Source organism: Marmota monax, unplaced genomic scaffold (assembly GCF_021218885.2).
Source record: "Marmota monax isolate L192 unplaced genomic scaffold, Marmota_monax_Labrador192_F-V1.1 WCK01_AAM20220418_F8-fsc00024, whole genome shotgun sequence".
NCBI classification, from domain to species: domain Eukaryota; kingdom Metazoa; phylum Chordata; class Mammalia; order Rodentia; family Sciuridae; genus Marmota; species Marmota monax.
Genome location: NW_026695224.1, coordinates 33,416,137 through 33,435,086, shown reverse-complemented (window position 1 = coordinate 33,435,086; position 18,950 = coordinate 33,416,137). Strand labels below are relative to the sequence as shown.

The 18,950-nt window shown below is 65.8% G+C and overlaps 1 protein-coding gene and 1 long non-coding RNA gene across 2 annotated transcripts; one reads left to right on the top strand and one right to left on the bottom strand.

Annotated features, from left to right (window-relative positions):
* Positions 1 to 1,454: 1,454 nt before the first annotated feature.
* LOC124086437 (uncharacterized) lies at positions 1,455 to 2,741 on the bottom strand. The gene is made up of 2 exons (XR_006849800.2): positions 1,968 to 2,741; positions 1,455 to 1,552 (listed from the first exon to the last, which is right to left on the bottom strand). It is a non-coding gene; the product is annotated as an uncharacterized LOC124086437 (long non-coding RNA).
* Positions 2,742 to 6,920: 4,179 nt separating this feature from the next.
* Positions 6,921 to 18,944, top strand: Cibar2 (CBY1 interacting BAR domain containing 2). The gene is made up of 9 exons (XM_046434624.2): positions 6,921 to 7,080; positions 8,490 to 8,724; positions 10,530 to 10,598; positions 10,671 to 10,772; positions 10,926 to 10,931; positions 12,271 to 12,375; positions 14,839 to 14,952; positions 16,113 to 16,214; positions 16,780 to 18,944. The coding sequence occupies exons 1-9, from the start codon at positions 7,061 to 7,063 to the stop codon at positions 16,879 to 16,881; spliced, it is 855 nt and encodes a 284-aa protein (XP_046290580.1). The 5' UTR covers positions 6,921 to 7,060; the 3' UTR covers positions 16,882 to 18,944.
* Positions 18,945 to 18,950: the final 6 nt, after the last annotated feature.

The following is an 18,950-nucleotide window of genomic DNA, read 5'->3' as shown; positions in this document are numbered from 1 at the left end:
TAGGTGCCACTTTGTGTGAGACCGAGTGCCTGTGGGGGGGAAGGGGCTTTGCGCACAGTGTCCCTGGATCTGTCCAGGCACAGCCAATGGTCAGGAGCCGGGAGCGCCAGGTTACCATTGTCCACCAACAGGGGCCGATCTCTACGGAGAACGAGGCGGTCACACTGGGCCCAGGGCCATCTTAGGCACATTAGAAGTCACCATGCAGGAGCCAGGATGCCTAGTCCTGCAGTGAATATCGTGAGAAAGATGACCCCCAGGCCAGGCTCACTAGAGGGAGCCAGGCACCCTTGCAGAGTAGGTAACCTGCCCAACAGTACCTGGTGACCCTGGTCCAGAGGGAAGCACAGAGTAGCTGTTAATTAGGGCTCCTGCCCCTGAATCTCTGCGTCTCTGGCTCAACCCCACTGCCTGCCTGGCACAGAAGGGTCAGCCCTGGGCCCAGAAGGCCCTACACAGATGGGAAGGCCCCCAGCTGGCCCCTGAAGGGCACGTGTGGGTGGCGGGGTGGGGGGTGACTTCCCGCCCAGCCCGGCTCCCTCGCTCCCTGACCACATTTCCCACCCCTTCCTCCGAGGCTGGCTCCAGGTCTCACGGTCTGGATCCGCTGTTGTGAATGGAGGTAACTTGAGAACCGGGCGGGGATGCCAGGGCAGCGCAGGGGACGGTCCCCGGGGACGGCAAGCAGCTCCCAGGACAGACGGACGGGGCCAGGTGGGGCAGGCCCGGCGCCGGGCCCAGCCCTGGCCTTGCTTTCTGGGCTCTGTGCCATCGACTCCAGGTCGGACCACCCAGGAGAAGACCCTGCCCAGGGCACCTGGCCGTGGCCTCCTCTGGGAAGGGCCTGCGGATGCCAGGACCCACTCCCCAGGCTCTGCCCGCCACCGAGGACCCCGCGCATTCCTGTGTTCAGAAGACGTTACTGCCCACGGGTCGGGCCTGGGGACAGCTGGGGACATCACGCGGGCCAGGGGGCCGGTGGGGAGGGCAGCCCTCGGCCACGCTGACCGTGCGGAGCTGTGGCCTGCCCCTGGGACTCCTCCTAGGGGCCAGCGCCCGACACCGCGTGACTGTGGTTCAACCCTGTGGCCACTCTGGAAAGGCCGTTCCTGCCCGCGTCACAGATAAGGACAGGGCAGCTGGCACGAGGAGAAGCCCTGCCCTGGGTGCGCCCTGGTCTTCTGACAGCCACACCTCCGCCACCCACAGGATCTGGGTGCCTGGTGTGGGGGGCCTGCTTTCTGCCCCGGGGTCCCGCTGCAGCTGTGAACCCTGGGGAGCCATGAGCGCTCCAGGACTCTTGCCTGCAGGAGCCAAGGACACCGACTCCCACCAAAGGGACAGGATGAGGGTGAACAGGGCTCAAGTAGGACGGTGGGGGGGGGGGCGGTGGGGACTCAGCAAGGTTTGGTGTTCAATCAATGCACTTACACAGTGAACAACCTGCCCAACAGTACCTTCCCGTTCCTTTTCATTAAAAGACTATACAATGAAACTGAGAGTGTCCAGAAAGAGATGGCCTTGCAGGCAGGATTGGGTGGCACGGAGACATCTGGAGAGAAGCAAAAAGGTGGCCGTGTCAGATTTCCTGCAACCGTGAAAGGCTGTTTTGTTTTGTTTTGTTTTGTTTTTTTACACCAGTGCCCTCTCTGGTCAGCCCAGAGCCCCCAAAGTGACCCTCAGCAGTAAGATCTTGAGGAGGGGGTCAAATTGCTGGCTTCAAAGCCTGATGAGCTTAAAGCACATCAATATTGCAGTGGCTGCTCCGCGTCTGAAGGGGGCAGGTTCCAGGTCTCCCAGGTACCAGGAGCTGCAGACGCCCAAGTCCCTGGTGGACGTGAGGGGCGTGGGGTTTGCAGACGCCCGCTGCGGAGGCCCCGTCCTCTAGATGACCCAGAACTCCTGGGAGGGTGGAAAGTCGCTGGGGATTGAACCTCGGTGCTTTACCACTGGGCCACATCCTTTACCTTTTTATTTGAGACAGGGTCTTCTCGAGGCTGGCTTTGAACTTGCAGTCCTCCTGCCTCAGCCTCCTGAGGTCGAGGATACAGGCGTGGCACTGTGTGGCTGAGTTCCACCGTCTTCGTGCCGGGTTTGGTGGCTTCAGTGGACTCACAGCTGTGCGCGACCGTTCCTGCCTCTCCTCCAGAGCACCTCGCCACCCGGACAGGACCTGGGCCCCAGGGCTCGCCGGGCTCTCTCTCCTCCCTCCAGGCCCAGCTGACCAGGCCCTGCACCTCACGGGGACACATGGGTCCTTCCAGAGTGGCTGCCTGGTGCTGTCCCTCCCGGTGGCTGATGGCATCTGAGGAAAGACGCACCCCGCTCAGCCACCGGGGCAGCTGGCCTTGGGCACTCTACCCTCAGCGGACCTGGAGGCCACTGATGGGTACATCTGCCCACGAGCCTCCCCGTGAGTGTGCTCCGGTGGCCCTGGGTGGACCCGGGGCCTGGCCTGGCTACAGGGCTGTCCTTTCCTCTCCAGCAGCAGAGCGGCTTGCGAGGTGACTCCCCTGTGGGCGCTGGTGTCCCCACATCCACGCCCTGGGCCTCCTCACCCCATGCCAGGCGCCCCCTGCTCTCCACCTGGACTTCCTAGCAGGCTCCACCCCTGGGCACACGACGTCCAGGGGAGGCACTCCAGACCCATGGCCTGCAGGGCACAGGCCTGACCCTGGGGCCCAGGGCTGCAGCTCATCAAACCCCAGGGAGGGGGCGGCTGTCCCGTGGGCGGAGGCGGGCCTCCCTGGAAGGCTGGCCTCCCTGGCAGGCGGGCCCTGGGGGCTGGGCCTTGAGTTCTGCAGATGCTGGGCGCTGGGGAAGGCGCGGCCCCGCAGGGTGGATGTCCTGGGTTTGCAGATTCTCGTGGGCTGCTTCTGGTTGCTCAGGACTCGGTCCTGGGCTGGACGGGGTCCTCACTGTGGCTGCCCTGGTGGGGGCCTGGTCCTGAGGTGGGGCAGGGGCGGAGACGGCACCGCCAGCTCCCTGTGCCCACGGTGCCAACGCTGTGCAGGGAGAGCACGCAGCGCGGCGCCCACTGTTTAGAAGACAAAGCTTCGCAGAGCCGGTCCCCTGCAGGGCGGGCAGCGGTCGGGCAGCTTCCCCGCTCCGCCTCACACCCCGTCCTCCCGCCCCGCACCGGGCCACCCGGCCAGGCCCGCGGCCCCAGGGCAGGGGCTGGACGGCAACGACACCGCCCGTGGCCACGCAGCTGCAGGGACAGGCCTTGCCCAGGCCGTCTTCCCCGACTGCTCCGTGAGGAAGGGGGGTCTGGCTGTCCCAGGTCCCGGGGAGGAAGCTGAGGCCTGGAGCCCGGGCAGCAGGGGGCCTGCGCCCAGGACAGCGCAGCCCCAGGCAGGACGGAGCAGGACCCAGCAGAGCCCGGGGCAGAGCCTGCAGCCAGCCTGGCCGACCGTCCGCCCCGGGCTTTTCCTCCCTTTCTCCCTGTGGATCAAGGCCACCGCGGGGCACCCCGGGAAGCGTCTCCTCCTCACCACGAGGCCGTCAGGGCCGCCGCTTCCCCAGTCGCTGGGTTTTAATACCCGGGCAGTGAGGTCAGGGCCAGCGCGCAGGGCCGCGGCTTCTGTGCCAACCCCGACCCTAGTCCCTTGGCCACAGGCTCTGTCCTCACTTGGAGACAGACGCAAGGAACTCATGTCACCGGCCCTGTGAAGCCACACAGTGTGTGTGTGGGGGGTCTTCCTCCTCCAAGGTAGCCACTGTGACCAGCCCTGCAGAGGGATGGGACCCGAGCGGCCAAGTGGCCAGACTCTGAATCAGCCAAGGTTTCCAGAGGCTGCTGTGACAGGTGGACACACCCACCAAGAGGCCTACACCATCTCGCGGGCTCGGCTCAGGGGCGCAGGCCTGCAATCCCAACAACTCTGGAGGCTGAGGTAGGAGGATCATACATGGCTGAGGCTGGCCTCAGCAATGTTGAAAACGGGCCATGGGCTGGGGCAGGGGCTCCGTGGCACCTCGCTGCGTCCTCTACCTGGGGTCAGAAGTGGGAAGCCCCCCGCTCAGGGCGGCAGGAAGCTCCCACAGGTGCCACGGTCCTCGATCCTCAGCTGCTGCCGCAGCCTCCTTCAAAGGGCCCTGGGCCCCTCCACCCCGTGTCCCTCTTCACGTCTCCCCTGACCTGACCGAAGGACCCTGTGAAGACACGGGCCCCTGGGATCCGGGACCACCCCCACCTCCTGACCCTGACCCAGTCACACCTCAGGGCCTCCAGCCTGCCACGAGGCCCCCTGTCAGCTGGTCTTCGAACAGACAGGGACGCCCTGGGGGACAGTCACTCTGCCTACCACAAGCCATAAAGAAACCGGGCAGCCTCCAAACGCCACGGGTCGGGCGGCTCTGGAAGGCTGGGGGCCGGAGCAGGGCAGGCTGGGGACAGGGCAGCTGGTGGCCCCGCCCACCAGGGCCTCTCCGCAAGCCCGCGGCCCCTGCAGGTGACTCCCCAAAACACCAGGCCCGTGCACGGTCACGAAGCCACTGCCAATTGTGGGCAGCAGCCCTGAGTGGGGTCCCCTGCCTGAGTCGGGGCGGCGGCCTCCGTCCTGCACACTGGGGAGGGGGTGGGGCAGGTGCAAGGGGAGGGGCGCAGCAGGGGCAGGGGACAGGGGGCAGGGGGCGGGGCAGGGGGACAGGGGCTGGAGCTGGGCAGGGGCAGGGGGCAGCGAGGGGCGGGGCAGGAGGGGTGGACAGTCATGGTGCCACTTTCTGACCGTGGCGTCTCCTGGGTGGTGTCGGGGCAGTGGGAGCCCCTGGGTTGGGCATGGTCTGCAACTCGCGCTCATGGTTCAGAAAATGAGAGCGACACCGGGTGCAGCGTGCGGTGGGCCCTGGGCGGGCAGGAGCCCACTGTGACTCCTGCCCAATTGAGCTTGTTCCAAAGGGAACAGTGGCCACCTGGAGTCGGTGTCCTCAGAGTCCGGGACGGTGCCCGGCTCAAGGAGCCTGGTTGGGGTGGAAGGGCAGGCGCTGCGTGGCCCTGGACCTGGGAAGAAGCCAGCCGGGATGCCGGTGTCCCTGGCAGACGTGACTGCCTCTTGTTTCCCTGCAAGAGTGCGGCTTGCAGGAGCGGCCTAGTCCATCCCAGGCCTGCTGGACACTCTCATGTGGGCTCAGCAGGGGACATTTATAGCCAGAGAGGGGGAGAGGAGGGAGCCCAGAGGGCCCCCTGTGGCCTGGCCAGGAGCTCGTGGGTCCACCACCCTTGGGCCCAGCCTTCCCCGCTCTGACCACCAGGTGTCTCCCTCTATGCTGGGCACAGGAAGCGGCTTTCATGATGCTCCTAAAGGGTCTGAGACCTGGTGACCTGCCCTCTCCCCACTGGGTGTCCCACAGCCCTGTATGGTAGGAAGGTCCAGGACGAGGGTCTCTGCCACCCCGTGGTCCTCAGCTGCCTCGTGGTCTCCGCTGCGGTGCAGACCCTGCCCCGCGTGGATGGGCCCCGCAGTCTGTCCTTGGCCTGAGAAGCTGCGGCGTCCAGGGAGAGCCCCCAGGACACAGAAAGAGACTGACTTTAGGTGGCGGCTCATGTGACATGGAGGACTCCCTCCAGGCTGGCGCAGGGGCACCCCGCAGGTCCTTGGTGCTCAGAGGCCCAGACAGAGCCCTGGATCCTGGGAGCTGGACCTGCACTTGGGCAGTCCACACACCTAGGGCAGGCGTCCCTGTGAGGGGCCGAGTGTAGAAGGGGCAGGTGGCCCCTGCAGCCCCGGGCAGAGCGGGCGGGGCTGTGGGTGGTTTGCCTTCTTTGTCCTGTGTCTGCGTCACAAACTCACCCCAAATGGGGCACTTCAGGCCACGGGTGGGCCTTCGCCCCTGTCCAGGCACCGGAGTCTGACGGGAGGTGAGGGCAATGTGCTCCTCCGCAGCCTCTCGGGAGGCGCCTCCCCTCCTCCGCGGCTCCGGATCCCTGGTGGTGCCGCCTGCCAGCTCCGGGCTCCAGGCTCCGCTGCTGCGGTCACATGGCCTCCCCTGGACAGCGGTGCTTCCTCTGCTTATAAGGACATGTCCCTGCACAGGGGCCCCTGCTCCAGATGACTCACCAGGGCCCCTCCCTTCTGCAGAGACCCTGTTTCCAAATAAGGTCATGTTCAGAGGCCTGGGGTGGACATGCCTTTTGGGGGGACACTGTTCTGCCCAGCACAGTCCCCAAAAGTAAAGGGAGCTGAGAAGGGGAGAGGGACCGTGGGGCCAGCGAGGCGGCCCAGCCAGGGGTGCACAGGGAGCTGACCAGGAGCCCGCAGCGGGGCTCTGGGACTTGAGCCTCTGTGCCGCTGACCCTAGGGCCCCTCCTTCTGCGTGATCGTAACCCTCCCCCGTCACGGGGACCTGACCCACCAAGGACAGGAGCTGCTGGGGGGCGGTGCGGCCTCCCCCTCCTGCACCCCACTCCGCCAGCTCCCGCCATTGCTGATGTTTCGCTTTCTTTTAAGCAAAGTGGACACGTGTTGCAGTGCCTGGACCCCGTGGATGGTCCCCGTGGACCGTCCTCTGCACTGCACTCAAGTCTGCGCGACGAGTAGACCCCACTTAGAACGAGGGAACCCTGGACCCGTGGCACCCGGCCAGCGCCTTCCTGTCCCCCCACGTCCATCTGGGACCTCAGGGCCCCCAAACCTCCCCCGTGCTCTTTCTCACACACCCTCCCGAGTGACCAGTGTCCTCAGACCCCGCCCCCCTGAGTATGACCCCTGGGGAAGGCCAGCAAGTAGGAAAGGTCCTGGCCCCCTTGACCCCACAAACAGGGGTCCTGCAGCCTCCCGGGGAACTCAACAGCTCAGCCACGAGCCCCCATCTTCCGGGCAGTGGGCAGCCCCCGCCCATGCCAGCTGGGAAGCTGGCCCCTAGGGAGGGGTTGCCAGGCGACCGGTCGCGACTGCTCCCAGGGCCTGCTGGGTGGCCACGTCACCTGGCAACCAGGTAGCAGCGTCCCTGGAGCCCAGGCCCCACAGCTGCGCCCAGGCCTGCCTGGCTTCTCTTGGGCCTGGGGGACCCCTGGGGCCCATCCTCATTCCCAGAGATAGGACAGCAGGCGCCGGTCAGAATGAACATCATCTTCTCCAGGTGAGTGGCCTGCGCTGGGCCGGCAGGGAGGGGACAGAGGGTGCTGCTCAGGTCCTGAGGCCCTGGAAGAGGAGGGGAGTGGGGGCTGCTGGGGGGGCCTCCCTCCCCCCTCCCCGGAGCCCAGGGCAGGCAGGGCTGCTGACCATGGAGGCTCCAGACCCCACCTCGGTCTGCTTCCCGCTGCGCTCTGTAGACCTGGGCAGCCGGGTTCACAATGTCTGTCCGCTGTGTCCCTCACTCTTCCCCACCTAGACCTCTTCCTGCCTCCAGCCCCCACTGGACCCCACTGGCCCTGCCACCCCCTCCCCCACTGGCCTCCCTTTCCCTCTGGCCTCCGGGGACCCGCCCTGTGGGCCTCTTGGAACCTCCAGCCTTGCTCAGGATCTGACCCGCCCACCCAGCGGGCCCAGGGGTGGCACCTCTAGCTTGTCCTAGGTGGCGCCCAGCTGGAGGCCCAGGGTCACACCTGGAAGACAAGAAGCTGCAGCCCCTTGTGACCTCTAGCGGGTCCTTTGTCCCTTGGCCTCAGCGCCCTTGATTTTGAAGTGGTGACGGTGGCACCTTAGTTACAGGGTGACCCTAGCAGGGCACTTGGGAGCTCGGACTCGGGGGTTGCAGGCTGCTCCTGGGGGCTGGGGCTTCCGGGCATGGCTGGAGGGACACAGAGGGGCAGCCTGGACAGAGGGGACAGGGAAGCAGCTGGAGGGAGGTGGGAGGGCGGAGGGGCCCCAGCGCCTGGTGGGCACAGGGACAACAAGGAGAGGGCCGTCAGCGAGGCCAGACAAGGAGACGTTCCGGGGCGGGGCAGGGGACGAGGGCAGAGACTGTGCCACCTGACGCTGTGACAGGGACGCCCCTCTGCGCATCTTGGACCCCGAGGAGCTTGCAGCGCCTGGGTGACGCCTCACGCCTGCTGTGGGCCATGTCCACATGCTGTGCCCTGTGGCCCCACGCTGTGGCCAGCGGGCCTGGCCGGGGAGGAGGCTGGGTGGGCAGGGAAGCAAAAATCAAAAACCAAAAAGCAGACCCCCCCCAGTAGGGTTCAGAGAAGGGAGAGGAAGCCTGGGACCCGGGTGGGGACGAGGCCCCTAGCCAGGCCTGGGCGCAGAGGGTGCCCCAGGGCACAGCCCCTCGAGGGCCCAGGGCAGGGCCAGTCGGGAGCAAGCCCGTTGGCATCCCTGGCCCTGCTGACCGGCTGGGTGGACAGGCGGGTCTCATTCCTCCCTGGGCCTGCTGCCCCCGAGCGCCACGCTGGGCCTGGTGCCTGGATGGCGCTGGCCTCACAGGAGGGACAGGCTGCGGTGGCTCCTGTGACCGTGACCCTAGTCTGGTCCTGGTGCACAGGGGTGCCGCCCTGGCCCCGCCGGGCATTGCCGCCCAGCACAGCCCCTCGGGCCCTGCCTCCCCAGGGACAGCCAGGTGAGGCTGATGGACAGCGCGGTGACCAATGCTGAAAGGTACTTCGGGCAGTTCTGCTTGCTGCTGGCCGCCTACACTCGCAAGACGGCCCGGCTGCGGGACAAGGCCGACCAGCTGGTCAAGCAGCTGGTCGACTTCGCCAACACCGAGAGTCCCGAGATGCGGGCCGCCGTGAGGGACTTCGCGGAGGACCTGGCCCAAGTGCAGGACTACCGGCAGGCCGAGGTGAGGGGTCCCGGCCTGTGGCCAAGGTCAGGAGTGAGGGCTGGGACCTGACGGCTTGGTGCCTCCTGAGGCGTCCCCAGGACTGGACACTGCACCATCCCCTGCCCGGGCCACACAGCTTTCAGGGCGAGGGCTGAGGTGCACAAGGGCTGAGCCAGGGGTCCTGGAAGCCAGGCCCGGGGCCCCAGGGCCTGGAGAAGGGACAGAAGTCCCGGGGGACAGAGGGCCAAGGCGGCCAGCGGGTATCTGGGAAGGAGACTCTGCCACCCAGGGGCTCTCGTGAGCCGTGGACAGCGCGAGAAGGTTTATGCAGGGAAGGTTTCTGTTGGCGGAGCCAGAGGACTCGTCCTGGGCCGCGAGGACAGAGGGGCCTGTGGGTGACGAGGCCCGGCAAATGCAGCTCCCTGCAGAGTGTTCTGAGGACACATGCAGACTGTCCCCAGGAGAGCGCTGGCTGCGGGCTTCTCACCAGCCTGTCTGACTTCACCTGGCAGCCGGGCAGCGCCTGGACCACTGTCCCTATCCAGGGGAAAAGAGCAGGGAGGCCGGACCCGGAGCCCGGGGCCAAGCTCCTGGAGCCCACGCGCCCCAAGCCCACGCGCCCCGAGCCGGGCCACAGTAGGGCACTGCCCCCCCCCAGCGGTTCTGCAGCAGAGACGCTCCAGGCCTGGAGGAGGACGTCATCTAGCTTGGAGGGTGTCCACTCAGTCTGTCAAGCTCCGCAGGCGTCTCAAAGACACAGAGAGAGGACTGGCCGCTGCATGGAGGGGCAGGGGAGTCCGTCCCTCGTGGCGCTTGGGAAAGAAGTCCTTTCAGACTGGTGTTCGCCCCACCGACGGTCAGAAGGGCTGGCGGGGCTGAGGCTCGGTGGGGATTTGACGCCTCTGGCCATCGGGCAAGCCTGGCTTTCGAGGGGCCGTGAGCTCCGGTGCTGGGGACTGAGATGGCAGGCCGGCGATTCCTGCCGCCACCCGCTGCCTCCGCTGTAATCCCCCAGGCCACGGGGCCTCCTGAATCAGGGTGGCCCCCGGGGGCTCCTGTGCCCACCCTGACCCCACCCCCTGCTGCTTGTGACCCCAGCAGTGTCCATCCCACACTTAGCCGCGGGCCGGGCTCCGGGCTCTGGCTGGGGTGACCCCTGCTCCCCTCCCCCTGTCCTTCCTGCTCGGCCCTTGTGGAGGAGGCTGCAGTTTCCAGCCCTGGACAGAGCAGGGACAGTGGGGTGGTCTCCACGCACCTGCCTTCGTGTCCCCGGCCACCTCGCTGCGTACTGAGCGGCTGCGCGGCGGACCCTGTGTCTCCACGCTTCCTGCCCTCCCACGTGGCCAGAGCCCCCGAGGCAGTTTGGGGATCTGAAATCACACTGGGCCCTGGCGTAGGAAAGAGCTGTACTGACGTCCTCTCTCTTCCGAGCCTTGACTCTCAGCATAAGTTCTGTCCCCAACACGAGGCTCCTTGCCACCTGCGCAGTGGTGCAGAGATGGGGGACAGCTGTGGCCTCTGGCCCCTGCCCGATGGGCACCCTCGTGACTTCCACGTCAGGCTTGGTCTTCCTGAGGGCCTCCCCATCCACTGACCTGCCATAGAGTCCTGGGGGCCAGTCATTTCACTGGTGAGGACAGGGCACAGTGGGACCAGCCACACTGCAGAATCCTTGGTGGCGGGGCCGGTCCCCAGCCCTGGCGGTGCTCACTGCCCTCAGAAGGTGGGGGTGTCACCCCAGGCAGCTCTGGGGTGCAGACGGCACTCCACAAACGCCAGCCAGGGTGGCCAGTGTCTGGCTCTGATGGCCACCTGCTCCCCAGGTCGAGAGGCTGGAGACCAAGGTGGTCATGCCCTTGAAGCTGTACGGCGCCCAGATCAAGCAGACCCGGGTGAGCCAGGGCCCCCTGCGGCGGGTGGGGCTGGCCCTCAGGGCCCCGGGAAACACCCTCGACTTTTTTTAGGCCGAGATCAAGAAATTCAAACGTGTCCAAAAAAATGAGATCAAACAACTGGAGAAACTGGAGAAGCTCAGGCGGAAGTCCCCCTCCGACCGGCAGATGATCGTATCCTTCCTCGGCGCCGGCCTGGGGCTCAGGCAGGACCCAGGCGCCCACTGGGGTCTTCTGCGCCCTGGGCCTGCCGGGCAGGGGCTGCAAGGGGTGGCCACCCCAGGGGCTGCTGGACCTCCCCTTGGCTCCTTAACTGCCCCTTCTCAGTCCCAGGTGAGTGTCGCTCGTGAGCCGGGTGGGCAGAATCGCAGGCAGATAGTGGAAGACCTCGGGAAGCACAGGTGAGCCTCACCTGGGCAGAGGCCGGCCGTGCAGGGGTCAGCATCAGGGGCCAGAGCCGCAGGGCCCAGCCAGGCGGAGGGACACCAGGCGCCCTCTGTTGCCCCGCCCTGCCTGGTGGAGAAGACGGGGTCGGCCAGGGCTGGTGGAGGGCTGGCCACACGTGCCCTTCTTGTCACCAAGTGAGTGACCTCGCAAGACCCCTATGATGGGTGCAAGTCGGATCCCCCACCCCCCGGGCCATTGACCCCCAAGGACATTTTTCTGGGGAGGCATTTGGTGGGTGGGACTGGAGGGTCTCTGCATGAGGTAGATCCCTGCTGCGGTGACAAGTGGCCTCAGATGTCCCAGCTGAACTGGCACAAACGCCCTCCTTACTGTGCCCTGGCTGCGGAGATGGGCACAGGGCCAGGGGGACCCCAGTCCTGGACTGCACAGTGCCCAGAAGCCCCGGGTCCCTTGGCTTGTGCCCCCCCCATGTCCGTGTCCTTTCTCCTGTGGTCACAGCCCCTTGGCCCTCCTCCCCACCGCCCCTCGTCCTGGGACCACCCCGAGTCACCATCTGGGGAGGAGCTGCAGTTGTGACCTTGATCTCACCTTCACTGTGCAAGGAGACGTGTCCACAGGGCCCAGGGTCGGGATGTGGGCACCCTGGGGGCCACCCTCCTGAGGGCTAAGGCCGGGGCTGAGACCCTGGGGAGGAGTCCTGAGTAGCCCACGTGGCTCCAGCCTGGCCCGTCACCCCCGCACTTCACCCGGCAATCCTGGGCCACCCTCAGGCTCAGTCCCAGCAGTGCTGGCTCTGGAAGCCAGGTCCTCCGTGCCCAGGCGTGGCATAGCCTAGTGTCTGTTCATGTCCATCCAAGCAGTGAAGGATCTGATCACCCACAGTGTTCTGCTCACAGGAATTAATTGTCGCCCACTGTGGAGGACCTGTCTGGTAGCTCAGGGTGCCCACTGTGCAATTCCCACACCAGACCTGCAGAGCAGGTCTTATATGGCCTCCTGTTTATAAGTGAGAAAATGGAGGCTCAGGGAGGTTCAGTGGCTCGCCTGAGGTCACACAGCTACAAGCCAGTCTGTCCACCTCCAGTGCCTGCCCCTGTAGCCGTGGTCTTACTGGGCCACTCCCTCAATCACCACATTGTCAGGCGATCCTGTGAGGCGGACCGCTGTCCCGAGAGACGGCTGCGGGGCCTGGGGACAGCCAGAGGGGCATCTAAGGGCCAGAACCAACCTGTGACACTTTCTGCCTCTTGGACCCTGCGGTCAGGCAGAGACCAACGTGCAGAGGGCCTCGGTGGACACTGGCCGCACCACCCACCAGCTGGAGGAGACGGTGGACGCTTTCCAGAGGCAGAAGCTGAGGGACCTCCAGGTGGGTGTGTGTTTGCACACGCGTGTGAGCATCAAGAGTATATGGGCCCGTGCCACGTGGCTCTCAGGACCGTCCCTCCTGGCCGCAGGGGCAGGAGGCCGGCACAGCTGGCCGGCAGGAGGCCGTTCCCTGCCCTGGAGCCTGTCTCCGCCCTCGGCCTCTCGCACCCTGACCCCCAGGTGGCCTGACTTCTCCCGAGAGCTGGGTGGACGGAGCCTGCTGAGGGCAGAGGTGGCCACGGGTGCCTTCCCCCCCAGACCCCGGCACAGCGGAAGCCGGGCCCAGAGCCGCCTTGCAGAGGCCTCCGGGGCCTGGTCTTTCGGGATGAGCTGACATGGGCTCCCTTGCTCCTCTGTCCCTCTTGTCCCTCTTCCAAGCCATAGCCACCCCAGCTCTCTAAAGGGCAGGTCCGGTTTGTCTCTCCTGCTGACCACGCTGGGCTCCCCCATCCTAAGGAGAGAGCGCAATCCTCGGGGCTCCTGGAGGGCTAGTCTGCGGTGCCATCCTGCAGGGACTCCGTGTGGGTGCCAGCACTGTCACCGCGGGGCCTGGCACAGGCTGTGGCCCTCCAGAAGGTCCCACCCCCACCAAATACAGTGACCCCCTCCTCCCTCAGAGGCCCCAACCTGCCTCCTTGGGGAGGGTCCCAGGACCCAGGCCGGCAGGCACCCCCCCCCGCCCCGGGCAGCTCTCCCGGGCTGATGGTGCCATATTTAACATGCTCACTGGTTTAACAGACGCTGGGTACACCTGTGGCCGGGCACCGTGCCACAGCAGCCAGCCAGACCCTGCCCCCGGAGCTGCACCCTGGGGGAGGAGACAGGTCATGTGACCAGGTGTGCGGTGAGCCCTGACCCAGGGGTGGAGGACTCGCTAAATGGCCGCTCCCTGCAGGGCGTGTCCCCTGCTGGGTCCTGGCCAGCCGGAGTGAATGAGCGAGGACCGACACCGGGCGGGTGAGTGGAACTGGCTATCGGTGCTCCGGCTCCGCAGGCCCAGGGCACTCGGCCACTGCTGTGAAGCACCTGATGGGTACAGGACTCTGTGGGCACCACGGCCAGGGGTCAGCAGGAGCACGCAAGGACAGACTCAAGTTTGCAAGAGACCCTTATCCAGACCGACCCCACCAAGCTCTCCAAACTGTAAAAGACCAAAATGAGAACTTGAGCTCTTTAATTTTACCGTAAAGTTGGGTTCAGGTCACTTTTCCAACAAAATGGTCCCGTGGCTGCGACCTTCTTCCTGGGTGCACTTCAGAAATCCCCTGAGGGCTCTTTAGCCACAGGGCAAAGGGCGGCTGGGGACTCTAAGTGGAGGGTCTGGGTGACCCTGCTGAGGATGAGGCCCACTCTGTGGACCGCTGCTCCACCGGGCTCCCAGGGGTCTGTAGGTTGGGAATACTCTACACCCCTGCGCAGGGAGGCAGACAGCCGGGGAGGGCAGGCCAGCTCCCCAGGGCCACCTGCCACAAGAGGGGAAGGAGGCCTTCGACCCAGCCTCCAGCCTGACAGCTGCTGTTGGCCGGGCTGCCTCCTGGGGGGGGCCGGGAAGGCAGGTGTTCCCGGCCCAGCTGGACCCCTCCCTCCCCCAGACTGTGGCACTCCCCCCTCCCTGAACTTTCAAACAGCAGCCCCCTCCCACCCCGGCACTCAGCTGTGTCCTGCTGGGGCCAGGGCAGGCAGGATTGTCCACTGGGCCCCGCCCTGCAGGAGCCTGGGCCTGGGGCAGCAGAGACCACCAGGGCCAGCTGATCCAGAGAAGTGTAACTGGACGGTCAGTCGTCATGGCTTCCAGGCTGGGCGGCGTCTCCCTGCAGCCCCCCTGCTCTCCAGGGAGGCCCACTTGCAGCCGGAGCCTGCAGACAACTGCCCGCTGAGGGGGAAGGCCGTCGTGAGCCAGGCGGGGCTGAGGACTGGGCCTGGAAGGTCCTCCTGATCACCAGCCCTCCCACACGTCCAGTACCCTCTGGGGCAGGGCAAATGGGCAGTGTGATGGCCACCCCAGTGCTTTTGACCTTGGGCCCCTGGGATTCACCCACAGGTAGACCAGCCGGGAATGAAAGGGTGTCTGTGGAGGGTCTCTGTGACTGCCGCATCCCCGACAGCAGACCTGGAAACCAGCCAAGTGCCCCGGGGCTGGGGGGGGTCAAATCAGTCAGAGTTGCCCACGGGCCAATGGGAGGCAGGAATGAAGAGAGCTTCCTGCCTCAGGAGAGCCCAGTAACCAGGACAAAGGAGAGCTCATCCTCCAGGGACCTTCTGGAAGTTTCTATCTCAAGGAAGAGAAGGGGAGGGGAAGGGCAGGAAGGGGCAGGTGTCCTCAGCGAGGACTTCCTGCAGTCTGACTTTGAGCCGTGCAACAGCATCATCTAGTTCAAACACAAATAAACGAAAACTGACCTTGAAATTCCCTGAAGGACCCCCGCCCCGCGGGTGCTGACGTCACAGGGCTTCCCTCCCACAGAGGATTTTCTCAGACTTCGTGACCATCGAGATGGTCTTCCATGCCAAGGCGGTGGAGGTGTATTCCAGAGCCTTCCAGACGCTGGAGAAGTACAGCCCTGAGAGAGACCTGCAGGTGGGCACAGCCCCGCTGTCCCTGGGTGGCTGGGCTGGAGTGTGACCTGGGTTCCGCCTTCACGGGGCAGTCGGCTGGGAGCGTTTTGCAGCTGTCCTGACTGTGTCCTGATGACCTAAAAGCCCACGGGCCTTCCTAGGACACCTGTCCAGCTGCTCAGTCTGTTTCTGTGGGTGTCCCCGTGTTCGGCGGAGGTGGGCCGGGTGGGTGAAACACCCCCCTCTGGGTGTCGTTGGAATGTCATGTGGTCATCGCGACGGGCAGCGCAACACCTCAGACAGCCAGCAGCACGCCTCCCGGCCCACGCTCCGTCTGGCCATGAAGTACCAAGTGCCCGTCACCCTGGTGGGACCTGAGTAGAGAAGCATTCTTGTAACAACGTGCCCACGCAGGCTGTGAGGCAGTCACTGAATGCTGGCATCTCTGTGGCTCAGGCTGATGGGGCTCCCTGGCCTGTGTGCACACATGACGGTCAGGCACAGGCCGCTCCCGCCAGCCGGCAGGTGAGGGCCAGGCGGTAGGCAGGTGAGGGCCAGGCGATCAGCAGGTGAGGGCCAGGCGATCGGCAGGCCCGGTGCCTGAGAAGTCACGGTGCCCTTGCTCTGGGCAGAGCACCCAGCGAGCACGTGTCCTCCTGGCGAGGGGCCCTGGGACATGCTACACTCCCTCGAGGCCTGCCCCCAGACCCTCACTGGGCTGCAGCTGACCCCACCTCGGCTCCCACATGGAGTGGGCTCCCTCACCCATGGCGGCTGCTCCAAGCAGTGCCCTGAGATGCGGGCAGCACGGAGGCAGCTTCTGCCGCTCTGTTAGACGTGGGCCCCGAGCGTGGCTGGCATTCGAGGGCAGGGGATCCCTCCCAGTTCCAAGGCTCTGGTGCCACCTCGAATCTCCACGGGCTCTTCCAGGCTCAGGTAGGTGCCTTCCAGCGTCCTTCCTCCTGACTGTGGACCTGTTCCCCGGCCTCCCTGGGCCTCAGTTTTCCCATCTACAAGATGAGATGAAAACACCCGCTCAGGGCCTGCTAAGGTCGCCAGGGCTCACGGGCAGGAAGGCCCAGTTAGGACCTTGGGCCCCGTTGGTGTGAGCTGGCCGGAGCCTTCCCACTCCCACCCTGAGCTGGCCAGTTGTGTTCACCCCCCGCCCGGGTCCTTCCTCAGGATTTTAGGGCCAAGATGCACGCAGGGTCGGGGCATCACCTGGCCCGGCCCCTCTTGGATGCCAGCCCCTCTCCATGTGTGCCGTGGCCTCCAGGCAGCCAGGTGAGACTTGGGTGTGGGCGGGAGCGGAGCCCGGGACAAAGTGAAGGGAGCGGGATGGGGGCCACCCGGAGGCCAGGGCATAGGGCAGCGCTGGGTCCCGAATCCGCCCTGGGCTTTGCCTTGAAGGGGACAGGCACTCGCCGCCCCTTGCCGGCTGGGGGCTCCCTGTGGCAGTGTGTGCCCCGAGCGCCCCCTGGAGGCATTCTGAGGAGTGTCCACTGCAGACAGGTCCCCACCTGTGTCCTGACCCCTGGGGGCAGGGCTAAGAAGTCAGTCAGGTCCCCTGTCGTCTCACAGCCCTGGGCACCTTCACAGGAGACCTTCATAAGTTCGGCCCCGGGCCCCAGGGCAGGCGTGGTCCTGAGAGCCGTGGTGGGCGGGGGGGGGGTGGTGGTGTGGGGCTCGGGCTTGCGGATCATCCTCCCTAGAGCAGAAGAGGAGAGCAGCCCCAGCCAGGCCTTCTCCCAAGCCACTGCGGCGGCACGGGCCCTGGGGACTGGCTTGTATCTGTTGGGCTGTTTCTGTGACGACCAGGGTGGTGACGGTGACAATCACTGTTGTTCAGGGCGCTCAGAGCACCGTGCGCAGCCAGAGGAGAGAAGAGGAGCAGAGTGGGGACTCGGTGGAGGAGGACCTCGGGGGACAGGAGCAGGGGCCCCGTCATTAGGGCAGAATTCCCAGGACAGGTGGGAGGACGGGGCTGACCGGGCCCTGGGGCAGGTGGGCCCTGCACCTGCGGCTCCCCACCCCCACGGAGGCCTGTGCCTGGGCCGAGTAGGTGTTCAGTGAGGCCCACGTGACACGCTGCCTTCAGATCTGGGGACAGGTCACCCACACTGATATTGGAAGCACAGCAGACCCATGTCCCGGGGCTGACCAGCAGGTGCCAGGCCCCGGGGAGGGGCCCAAAGCACCAGGACTGCACCCTGCGGCTCTGGGGTCCAGGCAGGCGACCTGAGCAGGAGCTTCGGCAGGCCGCGGCCACCCTTCCCCTTCCTGGTGGTGCCCGTGCCTGACGGCAGCCTTCCTCCTCACGGGCCGTGTGCACAGCCTCCCGTCCCGCGGGTTTCGGGCTCGCCGTGCTCTGCCCAGGTCAGACTCCAATGCACGAGTTCAGCTGTGACCCACGATGTGATGTGTAGGGGTGACCTGGGGACCACGACACGTCATGGAAGTCCACAGGCCTCGGGGGTGACAGGAAGAGGTGGCGGTCTGCAGGAGGCTGCCTGCTGGTCCTTGACCCTCCCCAGGCCAGCCAGGGGCCTGCCCCTCCCCGAAGGGCGTGACGGGTGAGGCTGGGGCTCTCGACACACCCGAGGTGGTGTCTCTGAATGCCATGCACCACCGAGTCGGCATGTGGACAGGTGTGCCCAGGGCCTGAAGCCTGGGCACCTCCCCTGTCCCAGCCCCACCCTCGGAGCCCCGCCCTGCATCTGAAATCCGGCGTGATGCTGTGGGCAGCAGAATCTCAAACGGGCTGAATGTCCCACAGGGACGTGGAGCCGGAGGGAAGTGCCCCCAGCTGTGTCCCAGGCTGCACCGTGAGGGGCCACGGTGCGGAATCAGGGTCATCTGTGCTCCCAATGGCTCAGTCCCCCAAAGACCGTGGCTGGGGGCTGCCCGCCCCATGGTGCCTCCAGCCGGCCTCGTGGGCAAACGCCCCGCTCTGAGCTGGGCAGCACTGGGTTTGAGCCCCCACGTGGGTGCCACGGCTTGCTCACCAGCAAAGTGGGAGACACACGTCTTCCTCTGGGATCACTGTGGGGCCAGCGTCCTCACCACAGTGACTTTTACGACCAGAGGTCCCGCTGCTGGACCCCTGCAGGAGCCGCCCAACTCGCCCAGCAGGACGCTCCCTCCCAGGGTAACTGAGGCCCGCCAGCTGTCCGCAGGGCAGGAGGTGTGGACAGTGGGCCGTCCTTGGCATGACTTTGCACGGGGAGTGGTCACACTGTGTATTTCCCCCTTGCTCTACGCCGTCTGTGGGACCGTGAGCACACACACCTTCCACGCCGTGTCCCCACTGCACGCGTGGTTTCTGGAGGGAGGTGGCCGCGCTGGCCCTGTGTGGTCCCAGGGCTGAGCAGCGCCTGGCACGCAGTGGGTGCTCACCAGTGTGAGCTGTCTGAGCGGGGCCTCCCTCTTCCCCTCTGCCCAGCGAGCAGAGAGGCCCATTGTTCCTAGGAGCAGCTTGGATGGTCGCCAAGGGCCGCCTTGTCACTGTCTCCTTGGGTGGTCACTTGGAAAGAAGCAATAAAATTCCGAGACTCTTTCTTGGGCAGGAGGGGAAGGGGGACGAGGCCCCTCGCGGTGAGTCTCTGTCCTTGGCGCCGGTCCTACCTGCACACTGTTGGTTTTCTCTCCTGGTCGCTGAGGACAGACCCTTCTCCGTCCCCCCCCCCCCCGTCCCCAAGGCCACTTGTGCAGGTTTCTACCTACAGGAGGAACAAAGCCCTGTCGTCCCCTCCCATGAAATCAGGGGACTGAACAGAGTGCTTGTCCCCACTTTGGCAGAGAAGAGGTGCCCCCCGGGGGCCAGATGCTTGTGGCCTGACCCAGCGCTGCCTGAAGAGCAGGCCCGGAGGGAGCCCTGGGGACACCGCGCAGGGGGCTGGCAGCGGCCATGCCCTGGCCTAGCAGAGAAGCAGCTTTGGAAGCTGGAGCGCGTTCTCTTTGTTTAGTTTTGTGAATTTTGAATAATAAATGTGTTCCCATAAAGCAAGACGGGAAGTGGGT